General features: G+C 40.2%; 1 protein-coding gene across 1 annotated transcript in view; it reads right to left on the reverse strand.

Annotated features, from left to right (window-relative positions):
• Positions 1 to 3,367: 3,367 nt before the first annotated feature.
• The window catches only part of LOC124149049 (cullin-associated NEDD8-dissociated protein 1-like), a 38,290-nt gene continuing 21,474 nt past the window's right edge, over positions 3,368 to 20,183 (reverse strand). The window contains exons 16-32 of the mRNA XM_046520399.2: positions 19,058 to 19,189; positions 17,775 to 17,808; positions 16,622 to 16,721; positions 14,989 to 15,074; positions 13,299 to 13,499; positions 12,910 to 12,972; positions 12,282 to 12,377; positions 11,725 to 11,792; positions 11,348 to 11,442; positions 10,301 to 10,404; positions 9,839 to 9,906; positions 9,008 to 9,197; positions 8,107 to 8,295; positions 7,833 to 7,904; positions 6,772 to 6,943; positions 6,004 to 6,150; positions 3,368 to 5,095 (exon numbers count right to left, since the gene is read on the reverse strand). Coding sequence (XP_046376355.1) covers positions 4,968 to 5,095; positions 6,004 to 6,150; positions 6,772 to 6,943; positions 7,833 to 7,904; positions 8,107 to 8,295; positions 9,008 to 9,197; positions 9,839 to 9,906; positions 10,301 to 10,404; positions 11,348 to 11,442; positions 11,725 to 11,792; positions 12,282 to 12,377; positions 12,910 to 12,972; positions 13,299 to 13,499; positions 14,989 to 15,074; positions 16,622 to 16,721; positions 17,775 to 17,808; positions 19,058 to 19,189 — 1,945 coding nt within the window. The 3' untranslated portion in view covers positions 3,368 to 4,967. The remainder of the gene's footprint in view (positions 5,096 to 6,003; positions 6,151 to 6,771; positions 6,944 to 7,832; positions 7,905 to 8,106; positions 8,296 to 9,007; positions 9,198 to 9,838; positions 9,907 to 10,300; positions 10,405 to 11,347; positions 11,443 to 11,724; positions 11,793 to 12,281; positions 12,378 to 12,909; positions 12,973 to 13,298; positions 13,500 to 14,988; positions 15,075 to 16,621; positions 16,722 to 17,774; positions 17,809 to 19,057; positions 19,190 to 20,183) is intronic.

The following is a 20,183-nucleotide window of genomic DNA, read 5'->3' on the forward strand; positions in this document are numbered from 1 at the left end:
TGACACTGTGATTACGCTTAAAATGTACTTTTACAGGTAAAATGATGGTCAACTTAGAAAATGTTCGTGTGTTGTCATGCATGTATGAAATGGCCTGTAACCTGAGGTAATTACCTAACACCTGTTCGTAACCTGACGCACGTAAGACAACGTGACCGTGTTGTGCCGCCAGCACATATGTCCTGTTCTTATTCAGACGAATTTTCTTCCATGAGTTGAACGTTCGTTTCATATGGTCTGAAGTCGACAATGTCATATATTCCTGTATGGTCGCCTTCAGACTATCCATGGTTTGGGCGACAGTATCTGATTCCCCGACCTAGAAACATAATCGGGGCGAACCGGGATTCGAACCCACAATCATAGGTCCTGGTCAGGAGAGCGAATCGCGGCGCCTTAGACGACTGGGCCACCCGTTGCATGATTAGAAAACACATTCCGACTGTCACTTTCATGATCTGGTAAGCGACGCTCTGATTTGTTGGATGAAAGGTCGTTCTGACGTGACCCGTTATGGGATGTCCTCAGATCTTTGTTTAGCGATAGCGAGAACTAACATCTGATTTTAATGAGTTTATTCATTATATTCAAGTCTACCAAAAACATTTTATTTGTTTACAGATTACCCGGCAGATATAGTTGATTGTGCTTTTGAGTTGTCACAGGTACCGGCGTTCTTCTAGCTGGGATTCTGACCTTCGCTGCCCTGAAGACGATGTTGGACCGTCATCGCCACAGGACCATCCACAGATGCCTCTACAGCTCAACCTTGATGGAGAGCGGGCCGTACAGAGGAGGTGAGTTATTTCGTCACGGAGTAGAAGCAGATAAGAACTCAGAACTTCTATGCGAAGCTGAGATTGTGAATGGCGATGGCACGTTTTCCTCATCTCCCAGGGGCGGTTGGGTAGCGTAGTGGTTTAAGCGTTCGCTCGTCACGCCGAAGACCAGGATTCGATTCCCCACATGGGTACAATATGTGAAGCCCATTTCTGGTATCCCCCCGCCTTGATATTGCTGGAATATTGCTAAAAGCGGCGCAAAACCATTCTCCCTCACTCCTCATCTCCCAAGCCGTGTGGCCGGTTGTACATGCTGCATGCCGAGTTCCAAGGGTATATGTTTCCATTAGTTTATTGTTTGCTGCCTGACAGGACTGAACGCACGTATGAGAGGATCTTAGAGCAGATCTAAGAGACGATCCACACAACCTTGGCTTCCACTGGGTTCCTCGTTTTTCAGCTGGACTGAGAACGTGGTGCTCACAACGACGTACTAGCTGTATTTCCACCAACTACAAGCACTCGAGGATGCTTTTTTTCGCTACACACAGTGTATTTGGCACCGTAAGCGGGAGGAAGTTCTTATAGCAGACTATGGTAATTACCCTGATAGTGCCTCTAGGCTGATGCTGTCGCCGACTGTCCCCAAGGTCCGTAGGTACCTACTTCATGGACAATGTGAAAACCACTTGGATCGAACGGTCGTGGGCCAAAGGCATTTGGAACCATTTTGGAAATTCAGGCCAACAAACCAACAATAACCTTGAAGGATGACATCGCCATATGAGTGAGTGAGTGAGTGAGTTGGGTTTAACGCCGCTTTTAACAGTATTCCAGTTATATCACGGCGTGTCAGCTTAATGTGGAAGGAAAGCCCATAGTGATGCAGGTCTCAGACGTTACCACTTCGGTGAAACCCACGAGCACGGGTATGGTCGCCATATGAATAGATCTGCCCACTCGTACACTCGTGAGCACAAAGCAATGAAATTCCATACTTTCTGTGTTATTTCTGATTACGATTTAAATGTTAACACAGACAACTGGGGTTCGAGTGTTTTAACCCATTTCAACCATGGACAATATTCATAGAACCTACGCACTTAACTTGGTTAAACATAGTATTGATAACGGTATTTAAACCGACATGCAATAATTCCATGGTTGGCTGCGAGATAAGTGAGTCGCACCCATGTCATACAATGTGTTCCCAGTGTGCCACTGTTTGCCGGGTTATGAAACGCACGTCCCGGAGCTAGTATACAATTCATCTTGGACAACTGGTCCAGACTCGATTATTTACAGACCGCAGTCATATGGCTGGAATATTGCTGAGTGTGGCGGTAAACAATTAACAGACAAAATAAATGTCTTAGAAGGCAAATTAGCCGCTGCTTAATCCATTGTTACATGGTGGGACAATGCCTATATTATGTAATCATGTTTCAATCAAGAGATATCTGAACTTTTTAAACTTGTCATTAGAAAAACAACCAAACTTGGTCATCTCATCACTTTAGACAAAGTCCACTGAACTAATAATCCAAGTGTGAATGTCATTCATTTTCCTCCTTTTGACTGAGTATACTTGCTGTTATGGCTGGCCAGTACTTGTTAGAGAAACTGAAGCAGAGATCAATCTTGCTAAGTTTCCATTTCCTTGGCATTATGGTTTCAGAGATGTCAAAAATGTAAAAGTTTACCACAGACTGGCAGATAAAAAATATTTTTTTACAGAACACCTCTCTCCTGTTGTTTAATATCAAGCTGTATTATGGTTGTCTGTTAATAATTAAGTGATTGAAATAATGAGCATCTATATTTTTACACAGAAACCTCTCAGCCCAAGGGGTACCATCCTCCGGCCAACTAAGCTGTAAGCACGAGGGAGTGAATTTAGTTAACACGGTTAAAGGTTGTTTGAAACCAGTTTCCTGCTTCAGTAGGTTTCAGTTTCATGTGGAAGTAAAGCCAAAAGCTGTTGCAGTTGATAAAGGTTTACCACTTTGGCAAAACACTTCCGAACTGACAGACAAGGGAGGGAGCATTTCAGATCATCTCCATCCTAATTCTGTCCGAAGATGTGATGGCATCTGTCCGGGCAAATCTGTAGCCACACAGTTAAGTATGGGCGAAGCAAAACAGGGGTTCATAGTATGACCCAAGTACCATGCCACTGGCAGAGTGAGTGAGTGAGTGAGTGAGTGATGGAGTCAGTGAGTGAGTGAGTGAGGTAGGGAGGTTTTATGCCGCTTTTATCAATATTCAACCAATATCACGGCAGGCAACACCAGAAATGGGCTTCGCACATTCTTTCCATATAGGTAATCGAACCCAGGTCTTTGGCATCACAAACAACGTTTTAACCACGAGGCTACCCCATCGCCCTGTGGAGGACATTATTAGACCTGGGGATTATTGTTTGGAAGATATATGTCTAGTCATATGTACATCATTGCATACTACAGATACATTAATCTTGAAAGTAATTAATCTGGACAATTCTGGTGGTAAAAGTAGCATCCGAATTAACAGAGTTTCACAGCACAGATAGGTCATATAAAATATAACACCAAACGCTTCACTTAGATAAACATTGTATTTATTAGTCGCAGGTTTTGCCACACTGATAGTACAAACTAAGTGAAGATAACCGTCACGGGGACTCAATATGTACACCGCTGGATGGCCTTCCTAATGCCTGACCATCATATCTGTGAAAAGTGCATTGATACGCAGGCATGTTACGGCTGTGGGCATCCACCGGAGCAAGCAGAAAAGTGAGGGGCAAACATACTGAAAGCTTGTATCATCAAATTTGACCAAGAAAGCCATTGATCCAAAGTTATTTACAGAATGACAAACATTCACTTGGTAATGAACAAGATCTTTATGAATCAATGTTGTCTGTTCCAGATTATTGATTATATTTCCTCCAAAAATTGAATGACTTCCATCTGAATTTTGACATTTCTAGTTTGTGATTTTGTTGTAGTATAACAAAATATTATTATCTTGGAATTTGGTATATATACATTGAACAATTTTAAATATGGTTGAATGCTACATTGGGGGAAAGGCATATAAGCATATTGTGATATTTGCATCACCTTCTCCATTAGCATATGTGATGGTTTTATACTTCAACAACAATTCTGCAGGGGATACTTTGACCATGACATAACATACAGGATTTGACTTAAGCATTGATATACAGAAGTATCTATGTTAATGTGCTGCTCCTTCGGTACGCTTTTGTAGCCTGTACTCTTAACAAGTAAAACTGCAATCAAAAACACAATACTCGGTTCCATCAGTCAACACACAATTTGCAATGATAACCAATTACCCTTAGAGTAGGATTCAAGTGGTCGTCACAGCAGTGGTTTATCGTGTTCAGGACCCTGTTCCACAAAGTGGTCTTAGCCCAAAGATGAACGTAACACCAATACTTTAGCACTGACTGAGACACTTGACACAAAGATCGTTTTGTGGAACAGGTTCCTGGTTTGTAGAAGTGACAAGAAGGACATCAGAGGAAGATGCGAGTGGTTGTGCACATATCAACAAAGGCCTTTCCAGAATACGACAGCAACCAAATTTAGGTATTACACAATATCTTACGATTGTGCATTGAAGCGGGCACGTCTCCAACAGACCAGGAAATGACATCTGCTTGACAAAGTCAAGTCTCATAGCACAAAAGGCGTTCTTATGAAATGCCTGATCAAGATCATATCAATCCATCATGACAAGAAACAGCATGTTTAACATGGATTCTCATCGCATAATTTTCACATTTTATTTATGGAAACCAACAGTGATAGCACTTTTTAAAGTGTCATTCAGGGTGTTGTATTGTTGTCTTGAGCTATGTATACTACACGAAAGAAGTTAAGACACCCAATTCTTTCATATTGCTATAGTTTATCTGTTATGACGGATTAATTACAGTGATATGAAAGAATTGGGTGTTCTTTAAATTCCTTTGAGTAGTGTACATGTACAAACTCTTCACACTGATCCATTTAACTAAAAAATAGAAGTCCAGCATTGTCAGTTGCGGAAGAGGCTTTTCTAATGATCTGAAGACGTCTTGCTCATACTTAACAAACATGTGCACCCAGCAAAGCCACACCCTGACTTAAAAGAGCACTTGATTACAACGCTAGGGAAAGAAGGTATTCAGCTTGTGTCCATCGTGGTTGAGTCCGACGTTGAGATGGCATCTTTCTGAATGTTTTCATACATAGAAGACAGTTCTGAACTTGATTTGATCTGGGTAAGGAACTCATTCATCTGTGGACTCTTGTCTGAAAACAGAATAGGCAGCTTGTATCAAAAGCGTAACAGTGAGGAAGGCAATAACAGTAATGAGATGCCTGTGTCAATTACAGCAGCAGACAGCCTCCATTATATAAAACCACTCCTATTTACCAGGGATTATTTAGCTGTGCAGTCTTAGTAGTCGAAACAATTCAACAGCGTCTGTCGAAATAACTCAACTAATACCTAAATCTGACGAAGATTATTATTTCTCATGTGCTTTAAAGATTGGCTGAAAAAGACTGACAAGTAAGCAGAAAGAACTTTACCTCTGTTATCCTTATGGACTATTTAAAGGACTATCTTTAAGATGTAGGCATAAGAAACTAACTGTTGTATCGTGAAACAAAGTCCCACATAATTAAATACTGTGATCAATTTGTCAGGGTCAAGTACTGTACTTGAAAGTATCATGACAAATCAGGTGGCACCAATTAATACCTTCTGTACATTAATATACAACTGAGTCTGAGTAATGGCAGGCAGACAAAGGATCTCAAGTGAATCAACTTCAATCACACTTAAGCAGATCCCAGACAAGAAACAGACACAATGAGGAATACAGTGAGTAAGTGAGTTGGATCTAAAGCCGCTTTTAACAGTATTCCAGTTACATCACGCTGTGTCAGCTTAATGTGGGAGGAAAGCCCGAAGTGATGCATGTCTCAGACGTTTACCACTTCGGTGAAACCCACGAGAATGGGTATGGTGCTGACAAACCTAGAAACATAATCGGGGCGAACTGGGATTCAAACACCACAATCATCGGTTTCTGGCGTGCCCAAGGAATGCAATTCTGCACAGCGAATCGCGGCGCCTTATACAACTGGGACACCCGTGCCCCGAATGAGGAATACAACCGAGGCTAGCAGTATCTAACAAGGACCATACGAACCTGCATCAGTGATGTTGAGCAACGCAGCCACAGCTCGGAGGGCTGATCTCTTCAGCTCATCCTGCTTTTCAAACTCCTGCTTCACAGAATGGGCCTTCACCTTAGTTGTACAAGTTGCCCTCAGTGGTTCAACCAGTCGGTCCAGTCCTGAAACCAATGGCAAGTTGTTGCAAACATTTAACATTTGGGGATTTTAGTGAGTGAGTTTGTGGTACTTCAATCTTGGGTCGAGGAATGGCAAACCAATGGCAACTGCCCCAGCCATCAGAGCACAATGAATCAATGATGCACAATCTGGGGTCTGTGTTGCATTGGTGCTTTGAATAGTGTCATTGTTTTCGTACTGTTGTCTCCATTTTCTTGTGTGTTAATCCTAAAAAGAGTAATCTGTGAAGTTGTTATTTTTGACATATTTATTTATAAGAATTGACTTCAATGTGTTTTTGCGTTAATGAGTCATAAACATACAAACTGGTGTGCACACTTTCGTAAATCTGCTATAGCGTTTAATACCTCTATAAACGCAAAAGAAATTGAAGTCAACAGTTAAATAGATATTTATAATACCTTATCATATACAATCTCCTATTTGCTGTGGAAAGGGTGAAACAGAAAAATAATGACATTTACAACATATAGAGAAATCCATGACATTTCTAAATAAACTTCAGTCCTGCCATATCATAAGTAGATTCACATTTGAAACAACCCTGAACATAATAACCATGAAGTAATAAGTTGCTGCAACAGGAGAATGTTCCAACTTACTTTGAAGTACAGCATTTGGACAGAGATGTGAAAGACGGACCAGCATCAGGTACGTCAACATCTTTATGTCATAGTGGTCCTTAAGTCCATCTTCTACATGGTTGAGGAACTCGAATATGTCCAACCGATCTAAACAGGAGTCCAGCAGGGTGTACATACACTCGAAGGCTGCCTAAAATGGAGATAAATGGTTCTGAAGAACTGGTTGGCATCTTCAGCTATCTTTCAAAGAGGATAGCAGACCTCTAGCTATCGTTTGAGATATCAATAAATTTGCATATTCAATATTCAGGTGAAAACGTCCACTTCTCATCCTTCCTTTCTGTAATTTATTCAAGGTCATAGTTTTTAATATCAACATATTGTTAAACTGCTTGACTTTGACTACTGGTCAACACGACAAAGACTTCATATATTCTTCCTATTGCACTGAGATTGGAGCCAACATAATTCATGTAAACATATTGCCATTGTGTGGTGAGTGAGAGTGTTAAAATTTTATGTCATGTCAGCTGTAATCAACCATATTGTGACTTTTGTGTGATGAGACTCAAAGGGTGAGAAAGTTAATATACATTGCATTCATAAGTAATTTGTTCCAGGTTGGAACGTTACTTCATGTAAAATGTTCACTATGCTAACACACAAATCAGCTTGATCAAATGAAGGTAGCCAATGAGTTCTTGTTTCATGCATAGATTGAGAAGCAGTAGAAAAAATGTAGACACTGCATTGAAAGCTAAATATCGAACTGACTTAAAATCCAGCCTGGGTGTAAGCTGTGTTACAAACACTGTGGGTACGTCACTGTTTACTGTTTTAGTGATAAATTCAATGAACATGTACTGCTAGTTATTACACTGATGTATGTAGAATGGGAATTCAGTATTGATGTATACACTTCATCTGATACTTCATGTCTTCCAGCTTTTCAGCTTTTGGGCTGTTAGGTAGCCTGGGCCTCGATTCACAAAACAGACTTTTTGAACAATAAACTACAATCGTATCACTACTTACGCTTTGTGGATTGGGGCCAGGATAACCGTCGTTCAGAAACTTACCTTCCTAATGTCCAGACCATCATCTAGTGTGTGTTTGAAAGGACCCATTTCCACTTCCCGGATCAACTCTTTCTGTTGGAGATCAAACAAGAAAATTACAGATACTCAACCATGTGATAGCTTGTAAATAATTGATGTTTGTGCATGCAGTTCACACAGTTAATTTTGTCCTGTCTATAGGCTTATTGAAAGTCATCTCTCTCCTAAAAGATCTCACAAGTCACTGAAACGGACATGCAGTTATGACAGCCATGATGTAGTCAACCTTACTTACCCTTATCTTCGTTTCATTATAAAGATGGGGTAGAACTGAATCCAAGAGATCTCTAATTAGAGAGGGTTTGTTGTGAGCAGCCGAGTTGAAGGTCACTAAGGCCACTCGCCTCACATTCAGGTCCGGGTCTTGTAACGTTCGCAGGAAATCTCCAATACACCCTCGCAGCAATGTGTCAATACCTTGTGGCTGGAAGTAGTTTCGTTCAGACAATGTAAGTAGACAACCAAAGACAATAAAACACTTAAAGGTGGAACAGTGGAAGGGGGAGTTTAGGCTGCTTTTACCAGTATCTTGGTTGCAACATGCTATGTACATGTATTAGTTTGTATATTTGTTGTTTAATGCTGCACTCAGCAATATTTCTGCCATATGAAGGTGGTCTGTAAATTATTTGGACCAGACAATCCAGTGATTGACATCATGAGCATTGATCCATGCAGTTGGGATACTATGACATGCATCAACCAAGTCAGCGAGCATGACTACCCGATCCCGTTAGGCGCCTATTACGACAAGCATAGTTGCCCTTTATTGCAAGCATGGGTTGCTGAAGACCTATTCTACACCGGATCTTCATATATTAGAATAGCCCACATTGACACAGCTTGTGGACATTTACCATTCTGGTGCAACCCACAAGGACCCACTGACCAATGATCATAAATTCAAGTCTGGGAATCAACCCATGACCAGCTCAACCTTGCAGGAACAAGGGTCAATTCTGCACAGCCATTTGGAGCCCTCAGCTTTAGAACTGTGCCACTTGCACAGATTCTACCAACATGTTGTAAAAAATAATTCTATCAAACCCTGAACTATTTCTCTTATTTATGAAAACAAAAGTATTTCAGTGTAAAACTGTAAGGTCCCTGAAATGAATTGGTAGAGAGCCCCCTACCTGGTCTGATATTGTGAACTTAATTGCTGTGACGACCGTGCTACGTGTCAAAGCAGACTGGTGATTGAGGTGTTGTCTCAGGTTACCCAGGAGGTTCCCTGGGTCGATGAGGGTCAGTTTCCCCAGGCATTCGGACACAACATTCCTTGTTCCTTCCTCAGGACACTCACAGTGATTAAACAACATCGTCCTGGAACAACATGTCCACACTAGATTACAGCAGTCTCCTATAAATACTGAAACAAACTTGTGTTCTCCTGCAAAAGCTTTTTCAACGGAGATCATAACATAGCTAGTGAGAATGTAAAGTCTACTGTAAGTCCAATCACATGTTCGGGGACCCACAAGGAGTGGTCTGTGCCAAATGGAGAATAGAAAGTGTTGAAAACCTATTTTGTAACCTAAGAAACTAATACAGTCAAACACCATTGTGTTGAAGATGAAGGGACTATGTAAATACTTCGAGTTATACAAGGTGCGCCACATCCTACAATGATGAATAAAGAAGGAATACATAGGGACTAAGCTTTTACTCTGAGACAACCGTAAGTTTGACACAACAGTGTTTGACTGTATTTAGCTCAGACTTAAAGGCCTTATCATTTGAGTAAGACCTAACATATTAGTTTCTCAAAGAAACAAAACTTGTTGTCAAATGAGGGTTAAAGACAAGGATCTTGAAAGACAAGTCCTCATCTTCAAAAGATAGACAATACTTTTATTCAAATACCATAGCCAATATCAGCAAATAATCCAGAACCCTTCTTAATACTTTCAAAGAAAATACATGACAGTTCCATACTTTACTGCCATGAATATCACATCACTCACCATACTGTCTGTACATAGGGGCTGAGAGTTTCTACACCAGATGGGGAGCCAGACTCACAGCTGATGATCTGAGGAACAGATGATACCTTTTTAACCACACCCCTTTACCAAACCTTGTTTACCTGGTTACGTTGATGACTGGGACCATCAATATTTTTAAAAGTTAATAAGTCTCAAAACAAAAACAGACATGAATATCAAAACAGCACAACAGATAAAGTCTATGACAAGGTTTAACTCTAGCAGTCATCATAATACAACTATACTTCTACAGAACTTTTGACTTAGCTTTATTCCATATGATAATTTACAATAACTGTAAATGCAAGACAGATATTCAGACCCGATCATGCATATTTTTTCTCCCACTCAATATACAGAATCTATTCCCCACATTACTTTCAAGGAACTTTTTGAAACCTCCTGCCTTTCACGACCGCATAGAACAAGCCTCACACTTACCTCTTTCAGAGAGTGTAGTAACAGATACTGTCTTTTAGGCTGATTTTCTATTTCTTGTAACACAAATGGAAGGAATTTGGGTAGATTTCCAACACTGACATTGCCTGAAAATGAAGAATGTGTGAAAGACAACTCAAATAGAAATGTCACAACATAACTTAACTTTGATATCAATGGCGGACAAACTTATGGATGGACATGCTGATCGCTATATACCCTCCACCCCCCCGTTTTTCAAACCGGGGGGATGATAAAAACATCCAAGAATAAAATAACCCATTTGCAACTGTCAAAACAGATACGTAGCTCTCTAAAAGTATTATCCCAGTCAAAGTTGACAGTCTTCCATATACCTCTGCATGTCAAGTTAAGACCTGATGCGGTAATGTAGTTATGATACTCAGTGTTTCTAACCAGACTATAAACAGTTCATAAACAGGTTAGAAACTCATGGTTGTACTGCTCAAGTATTACTGCCCATGGAAAAGCCAACAGGCAACAAACCCTGGTAACACATGACAGTAGTCTGTAAAAAAACCAGTCTGGACCAGACAATCCATTGACTGACATCATGAACATCAAAATTGGGATACGATGACATGCATCAACCAAGTCAGCGAGTCTGACCACCCGATCCCGTTAGTCGCCTTTTACGACAAGCATGGGATGCTGAAGACCTATTCAAACTCACAGGGGACATAACATGAGCATCAGTGTTGAAACTGCTCTTTATGCAAATACGTCAAATTGTAGCTAGTATACCACAAGCCACATGTCTTGACTTATTTGACTCCAAACGTACATGCTGCACATATACTCAGTAAGGGCACGGGTGGCCCAGTCGTCTAAGGCGCCGTGATTCGCTGTGCAGAGTTGCGCCCCTTGGGTTTCACCAAAGTGGTAAACGTCTGAGACCTGCATCACTTTGGGCTTTCCTCCCACATTAAGCTGACACGTCATGACATAACTGGAATAATGTTAACAGCGGCGTTAAACCCAACTCACTCACTCACTCACTCACATACTCAGTATGTCTTCTCGACTCACCTAAAGCATATGATGCTGCTGATTTCACTTCTTCATTGGGAGATGAAAAAGACTCTAATATTACATTTTGAATCTCGCCTTGGCTACTTAAATCACTGCAAGAGAAAACCAGACATTAGTTCAGTTTAGGCACTCAAAAAGCATCTTAAACAGTTTTCAACATCATCAATAGTTTATGCCAAACTTACACATATACTGAACATTAAATCCATCAATATTTTACACTTGCTTGCATATTTATAGTGATGATGACACACAATCAGCCAGGCCACACACTGTAACATGGGGTACAAAGGGTATTTATCAAACTAGAAGATTCAAAGGAAACGGATAAAAATTGGAATATGGACAGTTGAGATGTAGATCAATATACTTACACATGTTTTCCTATTTCGCCGAGGGCTAATAATGAGAATAGAACTATTGAATCGGTTGACTTTGCATTCTGAAATAAAAAAATAATTCACATAATATTCAATTTATCATGTTTATGAAACATTGTAAAATCTATGGGTGTGTGTGCTGATATGTGATTGTTCAAAAACATTGTTAAATAGGATTGAATCCCAAAATCTTTGCATTTATGAAAACTGCAAATTTGAGAGATTGAGAGATAGAGAGAGAGAGATAGAGAGATAGAGAGATAGAGAGAGAGAGAGAGATAGAGAGATAGCAATAGAGAGAGAGATAGAGATAGAGAGATAGCAAAAGAGAGAGAGAGAGAGAGAGAGAGAGAGAGAAAGAGAGAGAGAGAGAGTTAATGTTATCTTCCCTATTTTTCATTCAGGTTTATGGGGATTATTGAGCAATTGATGCGTGGAAACTCAAAAATCTGAAACACCCAGCTGTTAATCAACTTCCAATGAAATCACCCACAAATGTGAACACACATATGGTTAATGCCCTAAATAGATTGATGAAAATGTTCCCTCACCTTAACATCACTAACAAACTGGTTGACAACATTGCCTGCCTCTTCAGGGCTCATCACAGTTAGTGCAGCTACAGATTTGGCTATGGAATGAAAGGCCTGCAACAAACAACCACATGACAATGATCACAAAATAACAATCCAACTAATGTCTTGAGATTCTAACGTGAATTCTCTCCACCATGTTTACTGTTCCTAATCTGGATTTTGGATTAATGAAGTCATAGTCACTCAGATAATTGTGAGTGAGTGAGTGAGTGAGTGAGTGAGTGAGTGAGTGAGTGAGTGAGTGAGTGAGTGAGTGAGTGAGTGAGTGAGTGAGTGAGTGAGTGAGTGAGTGAGTGAGTGAGTGAGTGAGTGAGTGAGTGAGTGAGTGAGTACACCACTTTCAGCAATATTCCAGCAATATCAATAGGGAGGATCAGCCAATCTGACAATAACTTCCAATTCATAAATGTCTTTATTGTCTCCTGGCCCTGTTCAACAACACAATCAGAGTATTACGATTAAAGTACATCCAAATTACTTTACGAAACTTGGGCCTTTGCCTTAATTAACCAATGTGCCATGCCAGGTTATCATAGTAAAGTAGCTTCCACCACTTCCTGTTAGTTGACAAATAGTGACTGACCTGTTTATGAACAGCAAATCCAGTGCCTGTTTGTTGTGGACTGTAAATTGGCATAATCAACAGCTGAAACAAGACAATTCCATATTATCTACCACGAGTGAGTACCACAATTGGAGAAGATTTCAGTTTCAAAAGAATTTAGTACATCTCAACAAGCCACCATGGTGTTGCCGACAGTTTCAATTTAACCCTACTTCAGTACAGTTTCAATTAAACCCTACTTCAGTACAGCAATTAACCTGAAACTAGCTCCTTTTGTAATAACATACAGAGACTAAAAAACCCTACACAACCTGATATTCTGCTAGTCCTCAGGATACCTTTAACATATGATGAATTGATTCAGGCTGGCAGGCTAGTCCAAATGTCTATCCCTATAGTATCCCTACCTGTAACAGATCTTTAAAGCCTAGTTTGGCTAAGCCAAGTTTCACTACAGACTGGAAGAATTCTAAGAGAGCTTTGAGTGCCCCGCCTTGTAGTAGGGGCGACTGTATCAAAACCAGGATCTGCGGCAGGATCTCCGACTGTATGTTGGAGATGGAGGATTTCTGTATCCGGGAGATGGACGTCAGGAGGTTCAGTGTTAACTGCAACATATAACATATCACATGACTGGGTGACTCACTCCAGTTTTACAACAATGGTTTGCAAATGTTCGATGGCATGAGAGAGTGGGTTTAATGCCGCTTTTAACAGTATTCCAGTTATATCACAGCATGTCAGCCTAATGTGGGAGGAAAACCCGAAGTGATGCAGGTCTCGGATGTTTACCACTTCGGTGAAACCCACGAGCACGGGTAAAGGTGCAGACAAACCAAGAAACATAATCATGACGAACCAGGATTCGAACCCACAATCATAGGTTTCTGGCAAACTACAGTTATAACGAATTAAAATTAGTGGTCCCTTTGAGTTTGTGATAACAATAGTTTTCTGTATATAACAATAGCATGTATCACAAAATTGACCCTTGATGTCAAGAAATCCACAAAATTCCATGTATCTGTAGACAATTATCATCCCTGTAGATAATAAACTTCAACATAACTGGTTTAACACAACTTTGAACAGTATCTCAGTCATACCACGGTATGTCAGCTTGTGAGAGGAAAGCCAAAAGCCTGGTCAGGATAGTGATGCAGGTCATGGCACACTTATCTCATCATTTCTTCATTTACCTGTGTTCGTCCTGTTAAAGGTCTGCTAGTAACAACATATTTTCCACCAACCTCAGCTTGTGTGAATCTATTGGTAGGATTTGACACAAATGCATCAGTCCTGAAGACGATTCAGTGTTGATTTTCCACCATAAAAACATGTCTGGCCACACAGACACAGCCATGTCAAGAACTGGTGGGTTGACATTGATGTCATAATTTTAGTGAACATTCTAACCAAAAATCTATCTCAGTGCTGGACAATATCTCATTGTCTAGGACTTTTCACTGTGTATGTATACTTATCTTGAAAAAAAAATGGATCCCATCTTATTTAAATACTCTGTTCATTGATAATAATTTAGTCGAAAGATTTATTTCTGTTTTACCACATTCTACATTGTGCTTAACAGGTGAGTTCAGTCATCAGTCATTGCATTCCATGGTGACCTCATAGGATTCCAGATTGTTGTTATGTCTGTCTCAGAACAGGGGAAAGGGAGTGCGAGGGGGAAAGGGAGTGCGAGAGGGAGAGGGAGGGGGAGAGGGAGAGGGAGAGGGAGAGGGAGAGGGAGGGATGCAGGGAGGAAGAAGGAAACTGACACTAGATGGTAACTGAAGTAGCTTAGCAAGGCGGAGAGGGAGGGAGGGAGGGGGGGGGGGGGGGGGGGGGGAAGAGAAGGCGGGAGAGGGAGAGAAAGTGGGAAACAGGGAGAGGGGGAGAGGGATGCAGAGAGGGATGCGGAGAGGAAGAGGGAGGCCAAGTGTGGGAGGGGGAGGGGGAGGAGAGGGAGGGGGAGAAGGATGCAGGGAGGAAGAGGGAGACTGACACTGGACGGTAACTGAAGAAGCCTAGCAAGCGTTAGAAAACTTCATTCCACTTGGAAGGTATTGTGTGAAGGAAAGACCCCTGACCTACCTGTGACACATGAAGGTCATTCTCATTGATGAGTGATGGCATTTCCTTCATCATGTCTGCGATCATCCCTGGCGTCAAGGCTGGACCTGGCAGAGAGGAAGGAAATGTGACTGGTTGTGTGCACACAGCAATGTTTCCACTGTCACTACATCCTACTGTGTACAAGCTGATCTGGAGTACCCAGTAACAATCACTGAGAGCTCCATATCATACCATCAGTCTCTTCCCAGTAAGCAAATGGATGGCTGTTTATCAAGGAAAAGTGTGCTCTACAAGATTCAAGTGTACCAACAAGAATACTTTGGATACATCTTGGAACATGATGAATGTCATTAACAAAAGAAAGAGAGATAATCATAATAATGAGCAGTTGTGTGTAGAAAGTTCCCCACTTCACTTCCCCTTTTCACTGGACTGATTGATAATAATACTCTGTTCAATTTCTGAATCCGAAGGTATATTTTTCATGAATCATAATCTGCACAAAGTTTGTCATATCTTCATTCCCTTCAACATCTGTTTGTATGGTCATATTTTTCATGAACCTCAGCTTGTGTGAATCTATTGGTAGGATTTGACACAAATGCATCAGTCCTGAAGACGATTCAGTGTTAATTTTCCACCATAAAAACATGTCTGGCCACACAGACACAGCCATGTCAAGAACTGGTGGGTTGACAGAGATTGATGTTTTTAACAAACATTTTAACCAAAAATGCATCTCAGTGCTGGACAATATCTCCATGCAGACTTTGTTAACACCAGTCATGCAATGTCATCTGTACTGTGAGTATGCTACTGCCTCCAGATCTACAATAACACACTTACCATAGTTTTTCACGAGAACATCTAGACACAACAGGGTACACAGTTTCAAAGCTCTTTGGTTTTTCCTCAAGAATGATGCCAAAATGGGAACCCCTTCAGGCGTTAGTCGCCTCTTATGACTAGCATAGTCACCTTTTACGGCAAGCATGGGTTGCTGAAGACCTCGTCTACTCCATATCTTTACGGGTCTCTAATTTTACCATGCACATGGGAAGTTAAAATTGGCAAATTTACTTTACAGATATCATCCAATGAGGATAAACCTTTGAATACACAAGACAATGAATTTGAAACGCGCGGAGCAAGGGCTCTGTCAAAAATGAACTTAAGACAAACTCATATTAGATCATGACCAGTAATATCAGTGTGTAAAATTCATTTCTCTAACTTAAATAGTTTGTAAAATAATTTATCCCTTTGACAAGCTGACGGACGGCAGGACAGACAGACAAACTCTGTTCCTATACCCCCACCCCACTTCGTGGTGGGGGATAGCATGGGAAAACATCAAGATTGTTACAGACTCAGTTTGTGTGAATCTATTGGTAGGATTTGACACAAATGCATCAGTCCTGAAGACGATTCAGTGTTAATTTTCCACCATAAAAACATGTCAGGCCACACGACACAACCATGTCAAGAACTGGTGGGTTGACAGAGATTGATGTTTTAAGCGAACTTTTTAACCAAAAATGCATCTCAGTGCTAGACAATATCTCCATGCAGACTTTGTTAACACCAGTCATGCAATGTCATCTGTACTGTGAGTATACTACTGCCTCCAGATCTACAATAACACACTTACCATAGTTTTTCACGAGAACATCTAGACACAACAGGGTACACAGTTTCAAAGCTCTTTGGTTTTTCCTCAAGAATGATGCCAAAATGGGAACCCCTTCAGTCTGAAAAACAAAAGAGTCATCAGAAGAAGACAAATCCCGACACCACCCACAAATTCGAAAGAACAAATCATCTGACTGTTACTTAAACAAAGTCCAACTTGATGAGAGAATTTCTATCTTATCTGTCAGTCCGTATAAAAGAGTAGTTATAGAGCTATCAAAACAATACCATGGAATTGGTATTTGGAACTTTGACTTCTATGTACACAACAATATGAACAGAGTCAAAGTCAAACTTGTTTCCAAGGAAACGGAAAAATATATAAACATAACAATAACATGGAATTTGGATTTGGAACTTTGTATTTCCATGTACACATCGATATGAACAGAGTCAAAGTCAAACTTGTTTCCAAGGAAACGGAAAAAAATATAAAGATAACAATAACAAGAAAACAGCATTATCACCATATCCCTCATGGGGCACATAAAGAGTTCAATAAAGCCTAAGAAGAGATAGGCACATGGGCTGCTTTATGTCATAAGTAAAAATGCTTAAATGTGAAACTTATACAAAGGCACATTCTCTGGAAAAAATAACTCAGTCTTGATAAATATTGCTTAGGTAGGCTAACTTGAGTAGTTTCTCAGAAACTTGTCCCCATTTCACACAGTATGCACTAAGTTGCAAATCACAGAGCAAGGGCCAGAACTCTCTTAAAAAAAGAAATGACCGGACCAATTGTCGAACTCAGTCTTGCGATGTATCTCTTAGATAAACATGCAAACTTTCATTCATGTAACTTCAGTAGTTTCTGAGAACACTTGTCCCTATTTCACGCAGTATGCATAAAGTTGAAAACCATGGAGCAAGGGCCATAACTCTGTAAACAATGAATTTATGACATCAAATTTTGAACTCATTTGAGATCATGACCAGTTACATCAGTGTGTAAAATTTCCTTTCTCTGACTAGAACAGTTTTTGAGAAAATTGTTCCCTTTGAAATGAGAACAGATGGACGGACAAACTCTGTTCCTATATCCTCCGAAACACTGTCTAGACTGAGCAAGTCTTTTGTATTGTAGAGTATGAATATTTGCTGATACTTACTAGGATTGGTCTTATATCAATCTTAAGGGGAGAACTGAAAAGACAAAATCAAACAGCTCTTACAAAGATGACATGAGAAGTAAGTGTTTTTGGACATTTTAGCATAGATATATAGTATAGACAACAAATACATCAATTATTCTGAAAGTGTATAGTTAAAACTACCTATCTAGATATTGCAATATGTGATGACATCCCAAATGAGAAGGTTTAGTTATGTCTGCAATTGACCAACATTTCTAAACATGTCTTCACAGAAAGAGTGCTTCAGATGAACAAAACCAATCAGACTAACTTCTTTGAGAGGCATTTAGAAGTTGGAGTACAAAGTAAGGATAAGATATATGGATAAACAACTTACAATTAGGAGGGACGATAAGGTGTAGGTTCTAACACCAGTAACGTCGCTCTTCATTGTAATAAAGAAGTTGTTCATCCATATATCTTATTCTTACTTAATTTTCATTTAGCGCTTCTCACTAAACTGGTTTATTAAAACCATAATGCACCTCTTTGTTTACCCCCTTTACATCATTTCCTCTTCCAATCTTCCCCCACTTACATCATAATTCTACTTCCTATGACGTCATCGAACTTTCTTTCTCGTCATCACCATCATCCGTTATGTTCTGTCAAACTTTTCTCTACCTAATTTTGTACAGCAATTCTCTACTTTCTGGCTCCTACCCACCCTCCCCCCTTCTTGCCACATTTCTATTCTCTCTCACCAATTTTGTTTACATATGTGGCACAGGGCAAACCATGAACCTTGCTTCTTTATTCAATAAATGTTATAGTTGGGCGAGTTCTTGTTGGCTACAAATGTGAACACTTATTTAATCACCAAGTAATCATCAAAATTATCAAGTCCCTGCTCTTCACCGAGAATCTGTTCAGTCCCTCTGTTCGCAGCGGATGAGAACCCTTAACTTAATTCACGTCTGCTTTTCTGCAGAAACTTAGTATTTTGCTGCTGGCAACATAGTTGCCCATTGCTGTTCTGCTGCTGCTTGCTGCCTGCTTGTAACTCATGTTGTCAAATATAACTCATGCTAATAATAGCTTAGGGCAGCCCACAACTCTCGCCACACCTATGACCTTGAACCCAACATAACCTTTTCTTATTTCTCTTGCCTTGTCATCTTTGACAAGGCAGGCTACTTTGCATAGGGTGTTTCAATAATCAGACACTATATTATGTGATACTAAGCACCAAAAGCTTCTTAAGAACATAAACACTGGGAAAATTACTCAAGATGAGACATACATGTTTCAACACTTACTTGGCTATCATGGTCAGAGCTCTCACTGTTGTCAGGCGTGTGATTTCATTTTTTAATCTCTCCAAAAAGATTGGTAAACACTCTCTAAGCTCAGCTGCTAGAGAGTCACCAAGATTACAAATAATTTGACCCCTGAAACAAAACAGGAAAAGATACAATCATACATACTGCGATAGTGAAATCTTATAAACAAACAAGAATAAAAACACCAAGGGTCTTCCTCTTACTACAACCACAAGATCAATATAGGCCTAATTATATCATTTTTGTTTGTTTGTTTGTTTGTTGTGTAACGCAGCATTTAGCAATATTCTAGCTGTATGACGGCCGTCTTCAAATAATCGTGGCTGGACCAGACAATCCAAGGATTGACAATATCATGACATGCATCAACCAAGTCAGCGAACCTGACCACCCGATCCCGTTAGTCGCCTCTTACGACTAGCATAGTCGCCTTTTACGGCAAGCATGGGTTGCTGAAGACCTTGTCTACTCCATATCTTTATGGGTCTCTAATTTTACCATGCACATGGGAAGTTAAAATTGGCAAATTTACTTTACAGATATCTTCCAATTAGGATAAACCCTTGAATACACAAGACAATGAATTTGAAACGCACGGAGCAAGGGCTCTGTCAAATATGAACTTAAGACACCGATTTTCAAACTCATATAAGATCATGACCAGTAACATCAGTGTGTAAAATTTAATTTCTCTAACTTAAATAGTTTGTAAAATAATTTGTCCCTTTGAGAAGCGGGTGGACGGTAGGACAGAGGGACAAACTCTGTTCCTATAACCCCATCCCACTTCGTGGTGGGGGATAACATGGGAAAACATCAAGATTGTTACAGACTCAGTTTGTGTGAATCTATTGGTAGGATTTGACACAAATGCATCAGTCCTGAAGACGATTCAGTGTTAATTTTCCACCATAAAAACATGTCTGGCCACACAGACACAACCATGTCAAGAACTGGTGAGTTGACACATATAGTATTTACAGTATGGTCCCGAACACCTAAACTATCTAAAATTTCAAAATGATTCTTGCAACCAAATCAACTTCGATTCATTAATTGCATATAACTTGTAAACAATAAATGTGTACGATACAGTGGGGTC

Source organism: Haliotis rufescens, unplaced genomic scaffold, assembly GCF_023055435.1.
Source record: "Haliotis rufescens isolate VD_foot unplaced genomic scaffold, xgHalRufe1.0.p SCAF_1, whole genome shotgun sequence".
Taxonomy (NCBI): Eukaryota; Metazoa; Mollusca; class Gastropoda; order Lepetellida; family Haliotidae; genus Haliotis; species Haliotis rufescens.